This window comes from Prunus dulcis, chromosome 8 (assembly GCF_902201215.1).
Source record: "Prunus dulcis chromosome 8, ALMONDv2, whole genome shotgun sequence".
Taxonomy (NCBI): Eukaryota; Viridiplantae; Streptophyta; class Magnoliopsida; order Rosales; family Rosaceae; genus Prunus; species Prunus dulcis.
The window spans coordinates 17,101,996-17,120,042 of NC_047657.1; the positions used below are offsets into that span (position 1 = coordinate 17,101,996).

Here is an 18,047-nt window from a genome sequence, read left to right on the forward strand (position 1 = left end):
GTTGACTGAAGGGTGGAGATGGTGAGTGAGTGTCGGCTTTGATGGTCTTTGATCCGCCGCATCCAGTGGGTCCTCATGCTTGTGGTTGACAGGTTGTGGGTCAGATTTCACAAAGCAAAGCTACAAAAGTTTAGCAGAAGTAGAAGAGGTTAACATGAAAATGGATAAAGGACGGGTGTTAAAGGTGTTGTTCACATGTAGTGAGTTCCACCTATCCATCCTGTGGGTCATGCTGAAATTTAGTATTGATTTTTCCCTTCAATTGTTCAGAATTTTAGAATATACTAGAATCCAATGTACTAGCTTGGGAGTTACCTTTGACAGAAAATCATATTCTCTCATATTAGACAAACCTAGAAACTCGGGTGCATAGTAAATACTCTTAACTAATTAAGCTATAAATTTTTTTGTAAGAAGTAGAAATTAATTTCAGAAAATAATTTCATGGCATTTCTGTTCAAACTCACGCCAGTTTATGCCAAATTAATCATTCATTTTCTGGCATGGTTTTATCATCCATCCCTTTCTTAATTAGATTCTTCTAAGATAATTAAGTTTATTGGAAGTTGTATGTTAAGTGGTGGGCAGCCAATGAAACTTAAAAGTATCAAAGGAGATTTTGTTATCTTACCCAGTCGACCACTTGTTCAGCATGGTGGAGACACACTGATTGCTTCTTTTCGGTTGCACCCTAATGATGCAATGAGGCAAAGATACAGAAATCATTCCTCCAATTTAAATTTAAATGTTCACAGCAGATTGAGTTCCTTGACTATTCATAAGTAAATCCAGATTATCACCATAAACTCTCACTTTTTTTGTTTCCCCAAATTGAATTGCTTAATCATTCTGTTTAATGATTCTGCTTTCTGAAAACCCCTTTTGTCTATGTTTGCATGCGACTAGGCTGAAGATTTTGGGATTTTGACTTTCATGTTATGCTAATGAAATGTGTCTTGCTCTGGACAAAGTGTGGAAATTAAAAGTTCACTCATAAACTCAAGGAAATTTTCCATGGCAATGAGTACGCATGCACCATTCTGAGGAAAACTTCATGTCACACATCACACATTTGTACATTTCATCAAGTAACACAAAAAAGGGTTAGCTTAGGAGAAGAATCTAAATACAGTTGAAATGATTATATGTAGGGTTCTTTGAGAGACAATTGCAAAAAATGGCTGCAAATTGCATTTCTGGTTGACAAATTACCAGTAGTCCATGCAAGAGCATAACCCCTGCTCGAAGTGGTGGAAGCGCTTGCGGTCGCGGACGATAATCTTGCGTTCATAAATTTTTGAAATCAACTTTAGAGAAGAGTGACAATCTTCACATATGCGCAGGTTCTTAACAATTCGAAGAGGGGTTTGAGGGGCTGTACTGATTAAGCCAAAGGCAGTTGCAATCTTCTCACTGTGATAATGCAAAACACTTTGTTTTTCTTCTTCATCCATGTTGAGCAACACTTGAGTGGTGTCAGGCCTATGGCCTTCTAAGCTCAACTGGTTGGAGATTTCCTCTAACATTGAATGGATTTCTCTGGCTCGAGGATGCGATTCATCTTCCACCACAAACTTGTGAATCACTCCATCAAGCTCAATCGAACTGCCTCCCGGGTCTTTCCTAATGTCCATATCCTTCATCTGCAATCTAACCTTTGCAACCGCCTCCCAATTTCCCAAAGAGGCATACATGTTTGAGAGAGCAACGTATGATCCACTGTCATGAGGAGCCAAGTCCATCAAAACCTCTGCCACGCGTTTGCCAATGTCGATGTTCCCTTTCTTCTTGCAAGCTCCGAGCAACGCCTTCCATGTAACATCATCCGGCTGAATTGGCATGTTTAGTATAAGCTCTTCAGCTTCTTCTAACAGTCCAGCACGACCTAACAGATCAACCATACACCCATAATGCTCAATTCTAGGTTCTAAGCTAATTACATTAACCATGTGGTTGAAGAATGATCTGCCCTGCTCCACTAAACCTGCATGGCTACAAGCACTCAAGATACCAATATATGTTACATCACTAGGCACCACACCAGCAAGTTCCATCTTTTTAAAATAATCTAGAGCATCTTCCACTCGACCATGCATAGCAAGTCCACTAATTATGGCATTCCAAGTAATCACATTCCTTTTAGGCAGTTTCTCAAAAACTAGAAGTGCCTTCTCAATGCTCCCACACTTAGAATACATATCAACCAATGCAGAACCAAGCACATCATCAATCTCGATTCTGTTCTTACCGGCATACAAATGTATCCATTTCCCTAGTTCAAGTGCACCTAGCCGTGATATCGCAGGTAAGACACTAACCAAAGTCACATAATTTGGATATACATTCTCAATCTGCATATCACGGAACAAATCTATGGCCTCCCTAAAAAACCCATGTTGCGCATAACCAGATATCATCACATTCCATGACACTACACTTCTCTGAGGCATTTTATCAAACAGCACCCTAGCAGCTCTAACATCCCCAACTCTCACATACCCATCAACTATCACATTCCACAAAACCACATTACCCTCTTGCTTCCTCTCATTCAAATGACCACAAACAACAACACTCCTAGAAAACAATAAATGTGCATCCTCCATAACCTTACACATAACATACATCCTCACAAGATTGCTAACAACAAACTCATCGGTATCCAATCCAAACTTCACAACCATCCCATGAACACACTTGCCCACTCCAAGATTCCCCATTTTAGCACAGGCTTTCAACACAGAAGGGAAGGTGAACCTATTGGGACCCACAAAACCATAAGAAACCATTTGAGAAAACAAAAGCAGAGCCTCAAGTGGGTGCTCATCAACAGAGCTCTCAGCAAGAGCTCTGATGATGGTGTTCCAAGAAAAGCAATTGGGTGTTTGCATATGGTTGAAAACAGAGCGAGCCCATTCGATATTGCGGTGAGCTGAAAGCGCATAGAACCGGAGGATTTCGGCGGCGGCAAGAGGGTCGTGGATTTGGCGGGTTTTGATGAAGAGGGCGTGGACTTGATGCAAGTCTCTGATGGTTTTGCATGCTGTGATTTGTGGGAAGAGTGAAGATGGGTGGGACGGTGGTGGAGTTGTGGGCTTGAAGATGGTGGAGTTCATGGGATTTTGGTCAATGAGAAAATTTGAGCTCAACTCTCCGGATAGATTGCAATTTTCATGAAGCTTGTTATATCATCCAGTTGAGCTTTATTAGTTTTCAGATAATTCATATGAAAGATCTTAATATTTTGGAATATTTTAAGGTTTCTAAGAGAAAGGCTCAAGTTTTTTAAAGTTGGTCCAATTCTATTCATAATTTCATATCCAATTCTTATCATATACACAAAATACGAGTATTTCATTTTCAAAATATCTTCTAAGGCTATAAAAGTAATAAGCTTTGATGGGTAAGGTTTTTCCGTTGGACTCTTCTGTTTTTCTGTTTTAAGAGAAACAGACAAATGAGTTGTCCTGTGTACTGATTACATGTATTGTATATACAACCACACCAGACTGAGAACTTTACCTTGTATACAGTGTGTTCATTTCTAAAAGAAACTGGGAAACTTTTGCTTCATTAACCCCCATTTTCTACAAAATGTCGTCTACTGCTGGCCTTGTGATCCCCTGCAAAGGTACCAACAAAAAAGTTTCTTAATTTTTAAGCCATTTCAGTTTATTGATCATCTTTTTGGTTCACATCTTGAATTGGGTAGGTAGCAAAATTGATGCTTTTTCTTACTATCGTTTTTGCTTCCTTTGGGTTTCTCAATTTCATAGCAATTTATGATTTTGTTAAAAGATGGGAGGCTTTTTGTCCTTTGCTTTTGTAGCTGCGGTTGCATGGGAAGCAGGGAAGCCATTGGTGATAGAGAAGGTGGAGGTTGCTCCACCCCAGGCCATGGAAGTGAGGGTCAAGATAATGTATACCTCACTTTGTCACACTGATCTCTACTTCTGGGAAGCCAAGGTCAGTAATTCATCTAAGCATGTATATATGATTCTAGGGATTAATATTTTCATTTACTTTATTTAATTAGAAAACAATTGCTAGGTTCTGAAAACTTCACATTTCATTTTAGTGTTGGAGTGAGTTGCTTGTGGTTTGAAATTAAGGATACAGTGGTACACCTAATTTAGTCATTTTTCTTGGAGAAATGTCATGAAATCGAAAATGGAATTGGGATGCCGTTCTAGAACAGTTACAGGATAATTTTTTCTTTGCCCCTGTGAACTTTGCCAACAAAATCTAAAGCATATGTGAACTCTGACAACAAAATGCACTGTTCTTCTTTCCTTCTCTGGCATGTGGCTGATCATCTTCCTCCTTTATAAGTTTAAATTTATTTATTTGTTTCATCTTTCTCTTCTGGGATTGCAGGGTCAGACACCACTGTTCCCTCGAATCTTCGGCCATGAAGCATCTGGGTATGTTGTTTAATGTTAAGTTTACCTTATGCTCTAACTTAGGGACGTCATGTTTTTAACTGAATATTGTGCTCCAAAACAGTTTGAGAGGTGTTTAATTGCTTTCTAGTCGTGATTCTCTTTGTTTCTTTGTTTTTCCTTGCTTGCAAGTCTGAGTCCAAATTAAGAATCCAAATGCTTATTTTTTAACAGAATTATTGAGAGTGTTGGGGAAGGAGTTGAAAACCTCCAGGTTGGTGATCATGTGCTACCAGTTTTCACGGGAGAATGCGGGGACTGTGCGCATTGCAAGTCTGAGGAAAGCAATATGTGTGACCTGTTAAGAATTAATACAGACAGAGGGGTCATGCTTAGTGATGGGAAACCAAGGTTTTCTATCAAAGGGACTCCCATTAATCACTTTCTTGGCACATCCACCTTCAGTGAATATACTGTTGTTCATTCAGGCTGTCTTGCCAAGATCAATCGCCTGGCACCTTTGGATAAAGTTTGCATCCTTAGTTGTGGCATCTCAACAGGTTTGCTGTCATACTCAAAGCATTATGGTCATAATTTATGTATCCGAACATTCTATAATTAATCATTTTGTGTGATACGCATTTTTCTTTATAAATTTCAGGCTTGGGTGCCACCCTGAATGTAGCAAAACCGAAGAAGGGATCTTCAGTTGCTGTCTTTGGACTTGGGGCTGTTGGCCTGGCTGTAAGTTTTGGGAAAATTTTGTTCATCAAATCCTTAATTCCAATAGTTGCATTTGTTTCCTTTTCCGTATTTTTACTGATATATTTTTGTCTAGGCTGCTGAAGGTGCAAGAATTTCTGGGGCATCACGGATTATTGGGATCGACCGAAATCCCAAGAGATTTGAGGAAGGTATTTACAATGTTGTCCATTGTCATTTACCATGGTTTTAACAGGTAGTTTCATGGAAAAACGTAGAAACAAATTCTTGATCAAAACCTTTTCTTTTTCCTGGTTTAGCCAAGAAATTTGGAGTAAATGAGTTTGTGAATCCAAAGGACCATGACAAACCAGTGCAAGAGGTGAAAAACAATTCTTTATTTGTATATGTTGCTACATCAATCCACATAGATAGTTAAGTTATATCCAACCTTCAAATTGATCTTTGAAATCAACAGGTTATTGCTGAGATGACAAACGGTGGAGTTGATAGGAGCTTAGAGTGCACAGGCAATATTAATGCCATGATATCGGCTTTTGAATGTGTTCATGATGTATGTTTTCTGGATTACAGCAGCTACATTTTGATTGCTAATATTGGAGATACAATTTGGCCTAGTTGTGATGGTTCCATGATGAAAATTTAAATAATTGTGTTTTGGGTTAGGCTTCAGACTTTGGTGGCTCCAATTCAGAATTCATGAAACTCTAGGTTGAATTGACTGTACCAATCATTGATGACCTGTGTGTGCTAGTTCATCTTTAACACTTGTCTATCTACATTCTACCCTCAGCTGCATCTGCAGTCATGAGCTTATATGTTTTGATTGGTATCACAGGGATGGGGTGTGGCTGTGCTTGTTGGAGTTCCGAACAAGGATGCAGTCTTCATGACTAAGCCGATTAATGTGCTGAATGAAAGGACGCTTAAAGGAACATTTTTTGGGAACTACAAACCTAGGACACACCTTCCCTCTGTTGTGGACATGTACATGAACAAGGTAACATCATTTTCTTCTAAGATTCTCGTTTACTTTATCAGTGTTCAATTTGTCTGTCATGGATTCTAATGAACAAAGCATTTCTCCTTTTCACCTTCCAACAGGAACTGGAGGTAGAGAAGTTCATAACTCATCGAGTTCCTTTCTCCGAGATCAACAAAGCCTTTGATTACATGGTGAAGGGGGAAGGATTGCGATGCATCATTAGCATGGAAGAGTAGCTGCTATCAGTTCATAATTAAACTTCAATAAGTTTCGTTGATGAACAGCTTTAAGTATTCAACAAAGTATGCACTTTCACACTGCTTAAGCAATATTTTGTGTAACCTGACATGGAAACTATCAGCCTCCATCCAAAGTCAAGTTGGGTTCAATAAGTAAATTATAGAATACACTTTCAATAAGACGAGTTCAAGTACAATCTCCAATTTTCCATATTTGATTAAACAATATATAAACCAACAGACTTTTTGATAAAACAAAACAGGGTATCTCTCTCTCTCTCTCTCTCTCTCTCTCTCCCCTCCCTCCAAAGATTTAGTTAAAATGCGATTTCCTAATCAAAATCAAAGCAAACTCATCAAATTTGTGCCAAGTGTAGTCCATCACATTTCCGGTTAATTCATCAAAGTGTTTGTAAAGTGCCTCATTTTCTCTCCCCTCCTAGCTACATGTTGGTGTGGCCAGTCCATCTTTGCCTTCCTCACAATAGAAGGAAAGAGAGAGTCCTGCAGAGTGGTTATTGGAGGCCATTTTTTCTCAACAACCTCTCTAAAATAGACAAAACTTGTGTTGCTCTTGAATATAATGGATTCTCAATATCACCTCTTTGGTTGCCAATTGGATTTTTCAATTGGTTTTTAAGTACAAAACTCTAACTCCTGTGCACTCATTACATATATGTACATATATAAAGACACACAATGTATTCGAGGTTTAGAACTTTGGTGCACAATGACCATTTCTTAAAGCTCCTAAAAAACCAAAAATTTCGCTTCATCAGCCCCAAACTCTACAACACTTCGGCTACCGCTGTCCGTGTGATCACCAGCAAAGGTATACCAATGCAACATTTCATACTTTTTAAGCTTTTTTTTTTAACTTCTTGAATTGGGAACATTGTAAAATTGGTTCTATTTATTTGCTTCCTTTTAAAATTTCTTAATTTTGAAAGATGGGATTTTTTCTCTCCCGTTGTTTGATTTTGCAGCGGCGGTCGCATGGGAAGCAGGAAAGCCGTTGGTGATAGAGAAGGTAGAGGTTGCTCCACCCCAGGCTAATGAAGTGAGCGTCAAAATCAAATATACCTCACTTTGTCACACTGATGTCCACTTCTGGGAAGCCAAGGTCGGTTCTATTTTTATCAGAATGCTTTCCATTTCTTTGGTTTTTTTTTTCTTCATTTTTTTCTTTCCCATTTAGAGTAAGTTTGAATCTTTTACTTATTTGTTATGTGTTTCTTTATGAAACTTCAGAGCCAGACTGGTCTCTTCCCCCGAGAATATTCGGTCATGAAGCAGCTGGGTACGTTGTTGCTTTTAAGTGAATCTTACTTCCTCTGGCTTCAGAATGGACTATTTTTCACAGTATTGGTTCCTTTTCTTTCTTCCTTTTCCCCTCCCTTGGCTTCCATAACCTGGTTTAGTTCACATTACGAATGCAAATGCTGATTTTCATAACAGAGTCATTGAGAGTGTTGGGGACGGCGTTAAAAACCTCAAGCCTGGGGATCATCTGCTTCCAGTTTTCACAGGGGAGTGTGGGGATTGCGTGCATTGCAAGTCTAGGAAAGCAATATGTGTGACCTGCTGAGAATCAATACAGATAGGGGAGTTATGATTGGTGATGGGAAACAAAGGTTTTCCAAGAATGGGACTCCTATTAATCACTTTCTTGGCACATCTACCTTCAGTGAATATACAGTCATCCATGAAAGCTGCCTTGCCAAGATCGATCCGTCAGCACCGTTAGACAAAGTCTGCATCCTCAGTTGTGGTGTCGCAACAGGTTTAGTGTTACACTCTCAGAGCATAATATTATTGCATATTTGATGATATGTGTAATGGTAAACGTTTTTCTCACCAAAAAATGGAAATAAACATTCAGGATTAGGTGCTACTCTGAAAGTGGCAAAACCAAAGAAGGGAGCTTCAGTTGCTGTCTTTGGACTTGGGGCTGTTGGCCTGGCAGTAAGTTTGGGACAAATTTTGTTGACATGACCTGAATTGTTGTAGTTTGCCATTTATTTCCCATGTGGTATTCATAATTATTTATATGTTTCTTCAGGCTGCTGAAGGTGCAAGAATTTCTGGGGCATCAAGGATTATTGGGGTTGACTTGAATCCCAAGAGGCTTGAGGAAGGTACTTGTAATTTTGTACATTTTCATTAGTTTATCATGGTTTAACATTTACCTGGAAAACATAAGAAACAAATTCTTGCTTGATATTTTTATTTCCCATGGTTTTAAGCCAAGAACTTTGGAGTAAATGAGTTCGTGAACCCAAGGGACCATATCAAGCCAATGCAAGAGGTGAAAAATTGTTCTTTATAGAAAAACCCCTTAAAGATATTAGTTATAACCACTAGTAAATCACCTTTGACACCAACAGATTATTGCTGAGATGACTAACGGTGGAGTCGACAGAAGCATAGAGTGCACCGGCAACATTAATTCGATTATCTCCGCTTTTGAATGTGTTCATGATGTATGTTTTTCAGATTACAGCAGTTACATTTTCATATTTGGTAATAACTTAAGGCTCAAGTTACAGGGTAGGGTTGGTTCTGTTTTGAATCTCTTTTCTGGGTTTTGGATTGAGACAGGGTTGGGGTGTGGCCGTGCTTGTAGGAGTGCCAAGCCCAGATGCAATCTTCAAGACTACCCCCTTCAATTTCCTTGATGAAAGAACCCTCAAGGGAACCTCTTTCGGGAACTACAAACCTCGGACTGACCTTCCCTCTGTTGTGGACATGTACATGAACAAAGTAACCGAATTTTCTTCTAAATATTCAAATACATTTTCAGGTGTTCAAATCTTCTGCGATTTTAACGAATGCCTTTTGATCACTTTCCGACAGAAACTTGAAGTAGAGAAGTTTATAACTCATCGAGTTCCTTTCTCAGAGATCAACAAAGCCTTTGACTACATGTTGAGGGGGGAAGGCTTGCGGTGCATCATTAGCATGGAAGAGTAGGATTAATATCAGATAGAAATAAATAAAAAACTTTAATTATTTTTCTTTGCTGAATAAGTCCAAAAATTCAACAAGGAGTGATTAAATAAATAAAAAAATTCACTCCTTATGATTTTAAACTTGTTTTTTTAATTGCTTGTTTCTTGAGGGGAAAATGCGAGAAAATGGAGGGGTGGAGAGGGGGCTTCGAAGTTTGAAGCTCCATTTTGTTTTAATTTGTCGTCGTTACAATTTTCTGTGGAAGCTTGGTATAGTCGAACCAAGGCAAGCTAAATCCAAGGATGTACAGAAGGGTCAGTAAGCAAGCAGATCATATTCTTCCACAAATGAGGCAATGGGTAAATTCTCCATGCACACTACAAGATTACAAGTAACTTAAGATCCACTTTCTGAAATGGATGCCTCACACAGAGTCAGGTTAGCTAGACCTTTCCTAACAGCTTAATTCGGCAAAGCATAGAAATTGGTATTGAAAACTGAATTGACATTCATTTGAAGATTCTAAGCATCAAGACAACATATATATTTCTTCTATTAATCAGAATTCTAAGCATCACCACAAATGATATGAAATTGAGTGAATGAGCCCTACCAGTGAGGATGTTACTTATACTTCTCCATGATTCTTCTGGCTTCTTCTAGACTGTCCTCCATCCCCTCCTCCTTTGGTGTAGAGGTGGTGCCCCCACCCCCCTTTGGCCCTTCATCCTTATTCAAAGCTATAAATGTAAAGTATACAAGTCCCATCGTAGCCTGTTATCATACAATGCTTAGTACATTACAATCACATAATATTTATGTACTTCAAAAATAAGGACTGTCTATACAAGAATAATGCTCTCTTACTGACGAGGAAATTTACTTGTTTACATTGCATCTCGTTTCCTTATAGAAATTAATAACGCAGAAAAAGGAGTTGATTTTAGAACACAAACACACAAATGGTAGCACATGCATACTTCATATACATTTTGGAAAAAGCGAAGTCAAAATAACATCATCGATCTACTGTTCTTGCAGGAGGAGAGATAGAAACATACCAGCACAAAGAAAACTGTAGACAGTAAAGACTTGAGTACAAAGAGTGAAAGAGCCAATGCAACTACTGTCACAGAAACCCTTGCTATTGATCTTGGCACAGAATCCTAGCACCCAAATGCAAAATGCAAACAGAATATCAAAAATCTTTAATTTGTACTAAAAGCAAGAAAAACACCCTGCCTTGAAATTGCACAATCGATAAAAGTTTGAAAGGGTAGACTAAACATAACTTACCGGCACAAGATTGGTTCCTGCCTCAATTCCATCTTTCCCAACCTTCCAAACTGTTTGTACAACTATTTTACACAATTCAAACCACTAGTCAACACAAATGTAAACATAAAACTCAAGGGTAACTATTTGCTCTTTTGTATGAGCAGGACAGCAGCAAAAGTAATTCATGTGAAGCAGAAAGGTAGAAACACTGTGAATTGGATGTAAACAACCAATGTCGTCCACATTATAATGTAACTCAAAATCTCAACCAGAAAATTAAAATCTTGTCCTAACACTTCAAAATTCTGACTCAAAATTAGCCTGCATGAAAGGGTCGTACTTGAAGAGACTTCTTGACCTACTTTTCATGCATAAGAAAGACAAATTTAAAATAACAAAAATTGCCGTGACAAAATCACACTTGCTGCACATGGCAGCACGTCAGCTAGGTTTCACCCATCAAATGGTAAGTTCCCATGGATAATGGTATGGATGATTAGCCAGTTCTCTCAACTATCCGATTAACGGGTGATCACTCTTTAACGTAAGAAGATTCAAGCTTTTCTAAACGGTTCCATTCTCTAGTTACAGCTTCACTGCTTCTACAATTTCATTCTACTAACCACTAATCACCGGAGTTCCAAAGCACTGAATTGAAATCCACAATCAATGTTAAAAATCGCTAGGCGGTAGGCGGGCGCCTAGGCGTTTTTTTTAAAATTTGTAATTATTTTGTATTAATTGCGGCCTGGTGGTGGTCGTCGCGGGTGGAGGCCTGGTGGTGGTGGTCTCTCGTGAGAGAGAGAGAGAGAGAGAGAGAGAGAGAGAGAGAGAGAGGCAGCGTTAAAGTCGGGGGAAAAAAATATATTTTTAAAAGGAACCGACCCGCCCAGGCCGCCTAACTCCCGCCTAGCCGCCTAGGTGGCCGCCTAGCCCCGCCTAGGCGGATTTTTCGAACACTCGACAATTTAACGTTAAAAATTGTCATAATCTAACAGAAATTAACATGCTTTCGACAGATATTCACCAATACAATGCTATTCAGTTGCAAAAATACCTTTTATCAAAATCCAAAAACCAAAAATATAAAAACACGATTCATAAAATAGCAAATTCGACGAACCCACTAAACAACAATGTTCAGGGATCATAAATACTAAACAGAAGAAGAAGAAGAAGAAGAAACGCAGGGAAGTGCAGCTAGCTAACCTTTTAAGAAATTGGACTGTGCAGCGAACACAACAGGAACAGAGCGATACCTCCGAGTCCTCTGCCTCTTACTAATTTGAAGAGCTGAGACCAAAGACTGCTTCTTTAACCTTAAAAATGAATTAGAAGAGAAGAATTGAGAGTGAGAGAAAGCTAGGGTTTGATTCTTGTAACATCTTGGAGAGTGTGGAATTATGCAGCAGAGGCTCTGCAACATAACTGAGCCAGCCATCAATATCTTTCTCCAATTTGATTACTTCACGCAGACTAATTGAGAGCTTGAACCGCCATTTTAGCTTTTACACAGAAAAAAACAAGAGACTCTCTCTCTCTCTCCCAGCCTCACAAGCAGCTATCGCTAAATGCTAAGCCCAAAATTGAATTTGGATCCTCTCGACTGTAAATACGAAGAGCCCCATAGAGTTATGGACCGCGAGTTTCCGTTCTTCTGGTTTTTGATGGTCTAGTAATTGGGCTTGAGTTTTAAGGGCCTCCTGGGCTATTTTCATGGAGTCCAATCCTCGGAAGGGGTTATTCATGTATAGTTAATCATAATTTGAAGCTATGGAGATTGATTTATTTTGTGTGTGTACAAGTTTAGTACGAGGAGGGGACTCGAACTTAAGTACAGCGGAACAAGCTCGTTGTCTTGGCCAATTGGTCTAATTGATCCATTGATGAGAAGAAGCTTGTTGCATAGGTTTGGGGAGGTTTTGTCAACACTGAAACGTGGATAGATTCCTTAGTGGGAGTTTCCCAAAACCATGCCTTGGAACTTTGGCCCCATGGCCAACATTGTTCTCTGGCCTGTGCTATATATAATTATAACTTTTCTTTCTTGTTTCCACATTAGTAAGTTGTGGTATTTATTTTATTTTTAAATTGACTTGTTAGAACATTTAACAAATTTTAATATATTTATAAAAACAATTAAACTATCATAACGTAAATTAGGTCAATTGGATGAGATAGTGTGTTGTCTTTTGTAGGCAACAATACTTTATATTCTTATCCGTTAAAATGTATTGACTCACTAACCAGTTAACTCTTGACTAAATTACAATACTTTAGAGCATCCACAATGGGCTCACTAAACCACCTAATTTGACAAATTTTAGGGAGGAATTGTAAAAATACAACTCCAACTATGCTCCTTATCCGCCTCTTAAAATAGGGAGACCTCTAGGAGCTATTAAATATGAGGAGAGAGAAATGACTCCTAGTGGCTCCCTATAATTTAATGCTGCTTTATTTAATGAGTATTTCAAACCTTTATTTAATGCTAACTATTTTTTATTTTAATTTTTAATAGAAATGGACCAATGAGAAAAGAGTTATAGCATTTATGAATCCCTAAACTAGAGAATACGATTGAAGTTTAAATTTTATAGAGAGCTCCTAAAATAACTTTTATATGTTTTAAACTAAAATTTAACTAAAAAATAGAGAGCATAATTATAGATGCTCTTATATTATTATAAGTTACCAACAAGGCTGCATCTCTAGCTTATCAACATATGAAGAGCTTCTGACCTTAGTAGTCGGCATAGTTTCCCACTCTATGGTTTTCTTATTTTGATAATGGTGTACTAAATTACAAATTAATAAGCCTACAAACAAAAAAGAAAGGAAAAAAAAAAAAGAAGAAGAAGAAGAAAGAAGTGCAATGATATGCCTTGCATTCAGAGATGAATTTGTCATAGAACTTAGAAAGAGTAACTGATGCCTATCTTGTTAACTGTGTCACATGGAATTCCTTTGTGTTATATTACATATAATAGTAATTCTTGCCATTGCTGCCTGTTTTTGTCTTCGGGAAGGGAAAAATCTCAAATGAGAAGAATTTGGCATGGCCAGAGAGACAGTTGACAGACATAATTAACAAATGCCTCTCCTTATTTTAACACTCAATTACACCACCTTCCTCTTCACTCTATAGCCAACAACAGCTAGCTATAATGAAAATTTTGACCCAAAAAAAATAATGAAAATTTTGAAACCAAATATGTAGCTCTCTCTCTCTCTCTCTCTCTCTCTCTCTCTCTGTAGTCAAAAAAGCAAAGAGAGAATCAAAGATAATGTGGCAAATGGCCTTCATAAGAGGGGCTCTTTTATCAAAACCAAAAACAGCCCATTTCACTGAACCTATTGAGGAAAACAATGCAAGACACATGGTGTAGCAAACAGCCCTATTCAATTCAAAAATATGTAGCAAAGAAACAGAACCCCGAGGTGAAGGTGGTGGAGCTGGTGTGCCTGCTTTCTTTATTCTTTTAAAACCTATCTGTCTTCATCTCTCTATCCTTTTCTTGCTTGACTGCAAAGGATGTATTAATTATAGAAAACCAGTAGAGTTTAAGAAAAGAATCAAGAAAAGAGAGGGAGAGAGAGACCCAATGCAAAACCAAGTAGAGTGTGGTTAGTGTTTTGAGGCAGTTTGGCAATGCCAATGCTGCTGATCAGGAAGTCTTGTATCTCCCACAACCACCACCAAATGCCGAGGAAACTCTTCCCAACTCACCTCCACCTCCACCACTTCCTCTCTCACTATTCTCTCCTGCTCTTCTTCCTCCTCACACTTCTAACTTGTTCTGCTTCTGCTGCAAATGTTGAGGTTCTTACTCTACATTCATGGCTTCAAAGCTCTCCCTCCCCCTCACCGTCTTCTTCATCAGATTTCTCCAACTGGAACCCTTTAGACCAAAACCCTTGCAGCTGGTCCTACATAACTTGCTCTCCCCAAAACTTTGTCACTGAATTAAATATCCAGTCTGTTGAGCTAGCCCTTCCCTTCCCTTCCAATCTCTCCTCCCTTGCCTTCCTCCAAAGGCTCATCATTTCTGGTGCCAACCTCACTGGAACAGTGTCATCTGATATTGGTCATTGTAATGCACTTACTGTGATTGATGTTAGCTCAAACAGTCTTGTGGGTTCTATTCCTTCAAGCATTGGAAAGCTCCAAAATCTTCAGGACTTGATTTTGAACTCTAACCAGCTCACTGGGCAGATACCAAAAGAGCTTGGTGGTTGCATCAGCCTTAAGAATCTCCTTGTATTTGATAACTATCTCAGTGGGAGTGTTCCTGCTGAGCTTGGCAAACTATTAAACTTGGAAGTTATTCGTGCCGGTGGCAACAAAGACATTTCAGGAAAAATCCCGGATGAGCTTGGAAACTGCAAGAATTTGCAGGTGCTTGGTCTTGCTGATACTAAAATTTCCGGTTCCATCCCTGCATCATTGGGTAAACTAAGCATGCTTCAGACGCTTTCGGTTTATACTACCATGATATCCGGTGAGATTCCACCGGATATTGGCAACTGTTCTGAGCTTGTCAATCTATTTTTGTATGAGAATGACCTCTCTGGTTTACTGCCACCAGAGTTGGGTAAGCTTCAGAAGCTGGAGAAGATATTGCTGTGGCAGAACAATCTTGTTGGGAACATTCCTGAGGAAATTGGGAACTGCAGAAGCTTGAAGACTATAGATCTCTCTTTGAATTCTGTCTCTGGAAGCATACCCCAATCTTTTGGAAACCTCTCAAATCTTGAAGATCTTATGCTTAGTAACAATAACATTTCTGGTTCAATCCCATCAGTTCTTTCCAGTGCTACAAAACTCTTGCAGTTGCAGCTTGATACTAATCAGATATCAGGCTTAATCCCAACTGAGCTGGGAATGTTGACAGAGCTAACAGTCTTTTTCGCTTGGCAGAACAAACTTGAAGGTAGCATTCCATCAGAATTGGCTGGTTGTAAGAGCCTCCAAGCTATTGATCTCTCACACAATGCCCTCACTGGTAGCTTACCTCCTGGCCTGTTTCAGCTGCAAAATTTAACGAAGCTTCTCTTGATTTCGAATGAAATTTCGGGGTCCATACCTGCAGTGATTGGAAACTGTAGTTCTCTTATCCGGCTCCGCCTCGTAAACAATAGAATCAGTGGAGAGATTCCAAAAGAAATTGGGCTCCTTGACAATCTTAGTTTCCTTGACCTGTCTGAAAACAATCTTGTTGGTCTAGTGCCAGATGAAATTGGAAAATGCAGTGCATTACAGCTGCTGAACTTAAGTAACAACAGCCTTGGAGGTACTTTGCCTAGCCTTTTTTCTTCTCTCACTAGGCTTGAGGTATTGGATGCCTCTGTGAATCGATTTGTGGGTCAGATTCCTGAGAGTTATGGTAGGCTTGCTTCACTTAACAGGCTCATCCTCAGCAAGAACTCACTCTCGGGACCAATACCCTCTTCGCTTGGTCGCTGTTCTAGCCTTCAGCTACTTGATCTTAGCAGCAACGAGCTCACTGGTACAATCCCGGAGGACCTGTTTGAAATTGAAGCTCTTGACATTGCTTTAAACCTGAGTTTCAATGCCTTGTCTGGGATAATCCCACCACAGGTTTCTGCTCTTAATAAGCTATCCATACTAGACCTCTCACACAACAAGCTTGAAGGCGACTTGTTGGCACTATCCGGGCTCGAAAATCTTGTTTCTTTGAACATCTCATACAACAATTTCACCGGCTATCTTCCTGATGAAAAGCTGTTTCGGCAGTTGTCAGTAACGGACCTGGCAGGAAACGAAGGACTGTGCTCTAGAGGTCATGACTTTTGCTTCCTCAGCAATGGTACAACAATGAGCATGCCAAAAAGTGGCGGTTTCAGGAGATCATGGAGGCTTAAGTTGGCCATTGGCTTGCTGACAACCTTGACCATTGCCTTGACAATTTTTGGGGCTGTTGCAGTGTATCGAACACGAAAGATGATGGGAGAGGACAATGATTCCGAGATGGGAGGAGACTCTTGGCCTTGGCAGTTTACTCCATTCCAGAAGGTAAATTTCACGGTTGACCAAGTCCTGAAATGTCTGGTGGAAACCAATGTGATAGGAAAGGGATGTTCAGGAATTGTTTACCGGGCAGAAATGGAAACCGAAGACATTGCTATAAAGAAGCTATGGCCAACAACAATAGCTACACGATACAATTGTCAAAATGACAGGTTCGGGATCAATGCAGAAGTTCGTGATTCCTTTTCTGCTGAGGTGAAGACCCTTGGCTCGATTCGCCACAAGAACATTGTTAGGTTCTTGGGTTGCTGTTGGAATCGAAACACAAGGTTGCTAATGTATGAGTACATGCCAAATGGGAGCTTGGGTGGCCTACTTCATGAAAGAAGTGGTAACTGCTTGGAATGGGACCTGAGATACAGGATAGTACTGGGAGCGGCACAGGGCCTGGCTTATTTGCACCATGACTGTGTTCCTCCAATTGTTCACAGGGACATCAAGGCCAACAACATCCTCATTGGTCCAGACTTTGACTCCTGCATTGCTGATTTCGGGCTTGCCAAGCTTGTCGATGAAGGAGACTTCGCTCGATCCTCCAACACCGTTGCTGGTTCTTATGGCTATATTGCTCCTGGTTAGTACAAATTCTTATGGCTACGTTATAAATTTCAAGTAGTATGTATATAAACAAAAAGTGGCCATAAACTGCATCATGAATAACTAAACAATTGTACATTATTCTCCCTTGCTTTTTCTGCTTCATCCACAGCAGCAACAAACAATAATGCTCCACATTTTCTTGGATTTGATTTACAGAATACGGATACATGATGAAGATAACAGAGAAAAGTGATGTGTACAGCTATGGTGTAGTTGTGCTAGAAGTGCTAACAGGGAAGCAACCAATTGATCCAACCATACCAGATGGCCTGCACATTGTGGATTGGGTAAGGCAGAGGAGAGGGGGAGTTGAAGTTCTGGATGCAAGCCTACGTGCCCGGCCTGAATCCGAAATCGAAGAAATGTTGCAGACACTAGGTGTGGCTTTGCTCTGCATAAACTCAACCCCAGATGACAGGCCAACCATGAAAGATGTAGCAGCAATGCTCAAAGAAATAAGGCAGGAGAGAGAAGAGTGCATGAAAGCTAACATGCTTCTCAATGGTTCTGCTGAAAATGAAGGGCGAGAAAATATCAGTTGCAGTGTAGGAACCTCATCAGCCATGGTGGTGCAGCATTCTTCTTACCCTTCAAGTCACAGCACAAGCTTCTCTGCATCCTCATTGATATACACTTCTCCCCCTAATGTCAAAAACAACAGTTAACTGATCAAATAAGAAGTTATTTCAGACTTCAGCTTAGAAATTTGTTTTCTGCTTGAGTTTTTGTTTCAAATTAGGCTCAGGTTTTTCTTTGTGTAAAATTGAGGAGAAGTTTTAATAATCAGAAGCAGCGAAAGTCACTTCTTGGTTTTTATGTAGAGGTGATCCTTGTCT

General features: G+C 39.5%; 4 protein-coding genes and 1 pseudogene across 4 annotated transcripts; 3 read left to right on the forward strand and 2 right to left on the reverse strand.

Moving 5' to 3' along the window:
• Positions 1-994: 994 nt before the first annotated feature.
• On the reverse strand, positions 995-3,310 carry LOC117637232 (pentatricopeptide repeat-containing protein At5g48910). Its single transcript, XM_034372072.1, has one exon. It carries the CDS (start codon positions 3,114-3,116, stop codon positions 1,209-1,211), a length of 1,908 nt encoding a protein of 635 aa, XP_034227963.1. The 5' UTR covers positions 3,117-3,310; the 3' UTR covers positions 995-1,208.
• Positions 3,311-3,475: 165 nt separating this feature from the next.
• Positions 3,476-6,526, forward strand: LOC117636293 (alcohol dehydrogenase-like). Its single transcript, XM_034370723.1, has 10 exons — positions 3,476-3,631; positions 3,830-3,966; positions 4,378-4,424; positions 4,617-4,942; positions 5,044-5,126; positions 5,221-5,296; positions 5,405-5,466; positions 5,563-5,658; positions 5,944-6,105; positions 6,210-6,526. The coding sequence occupies exons 1-10, from the start codon at positions 3,595-3,597 to the stop codon at positions 6,324-6,326; spliced, it is 1,143 nt and encodes a 380-aa protein (XP_034226614.1). The 5' UTR covers positions 3,476-3,594; the 3' UTR covers positions 6,327-6,526.
• A 502-nt stretch (positions 6,527-7,028) lies between these two features.
• Positions 7,029-9,382, forward strand: LOC117638630 (annotated as a pseudogene).
• Positions 9,383-9,553: 171 nt separating this feature from the next.
• LOC117636294 lies at positions 9,554-12,115 on the reverse strand. The gene is made up of 4 exons (XM_034370724.1): positions 11,769-12,115; positions 10,578-10,639; positions 10,343-10,447; positions 9,554-10,055 (listed from the first exon to the last, which is right to left on the reverse strand). The coding sequence occupies exons 1-4, from the start codon at positions 11,998-12,000 to the stop codon at positions 9,906-9,908; spliced, it is 549 nt and encodes a 182-aa protein (XP_034226615.1). The 5' UTR covers positions 12,001-12,115; the 3' UTR covers positions 9,554-9,905.
• A 2,147-nt stretch (positions 12,116-14,262) lies between these two features.
• On the forward strand, positions 14,263-17,876 carry LOC117638632 (LRR receptor-like serine/threonine-protein kinase RCH1). Its single transcript, XM_034373726.1, has 2 exons — positions 14,263-17,185; positions 17,368-17,876. Exons 1-2 carry the CDS (start codon positions 14,263-14,265, stop codon positions 17,874-17,876), a joined length of 3,432 nt encoding a protein of 1,143 aa, XP_034229617.1.
• Positions 17,877-18,047: the final 171 nt, after the last annotated feature.

Excerpts from the sequence above, each read along its gene's own strand:
- LOC117636294 (XM_034370724.1), bottom strand. The coding sequence starts at position 12,000 with ATGGCTGGCTCAGTTATGTTGCAGAGCCTCTGCTGCATAATTCCACAC. Across the intron at positions 10,640-11,768 it reads ACAGTCCAATTTCTTAAAAG|TTGTACAAACAGTTTGGAAG; the intron begins GTTAGCTAGCTG and ends TGTGTAAAATAG. Across the intron at positions 10,448-10,577 it reads CAGGAACCAATCTTGTGCCG|GATTCTGTGCCAAGATCAAT; the intron begins GTAAGTTATGTT and ends TTTGGGTGCTAG.
- LOC117637232 (XM_034372072.1), bottom strand. The coding sequence starts at position 3,116 with ATGAACTCCACCATCTTCAAGCCCACAACTCCACCACCGTCCCACCCA.
- LOC117636293 (XM_034370723.1), top strand. The coding sequence starts at position 3,595 with ATGTCGTCTACTGCTGGCCTTGTGATCCCCTGCAAAG. Across the intron at positions 4,425-4,616 it reads TTCGGCCATGAAGCATCTGG|AATTATTGAGAGTGTTGGGG; the intron begins GTATGTTGTTTA and ends ATTTTTTAACAG. Across the intron at positions 5,659-5,943 it reads CTTTTGAATGTGTTCATGAT|GGATGGGGTGTGGCTGTGCT; the intron begins GTATGTTTTCTG and ends TTGGTATCACAG.
- LOC117638632 (XM_034373726.1), top strand. The coding sequence starts at position 14,263 with ATGCCGAGGAAACTCTTCCCAACTCACCTCCACCTCCACCACTTCCTC. Across the intron at positions 17,186-17,367 it reads TTATGGCTATATTGCTCCTG|AATACGGATACATGATGAAG; the intron begins GTTAGTACAAAT and ends TTTGATTTACAG.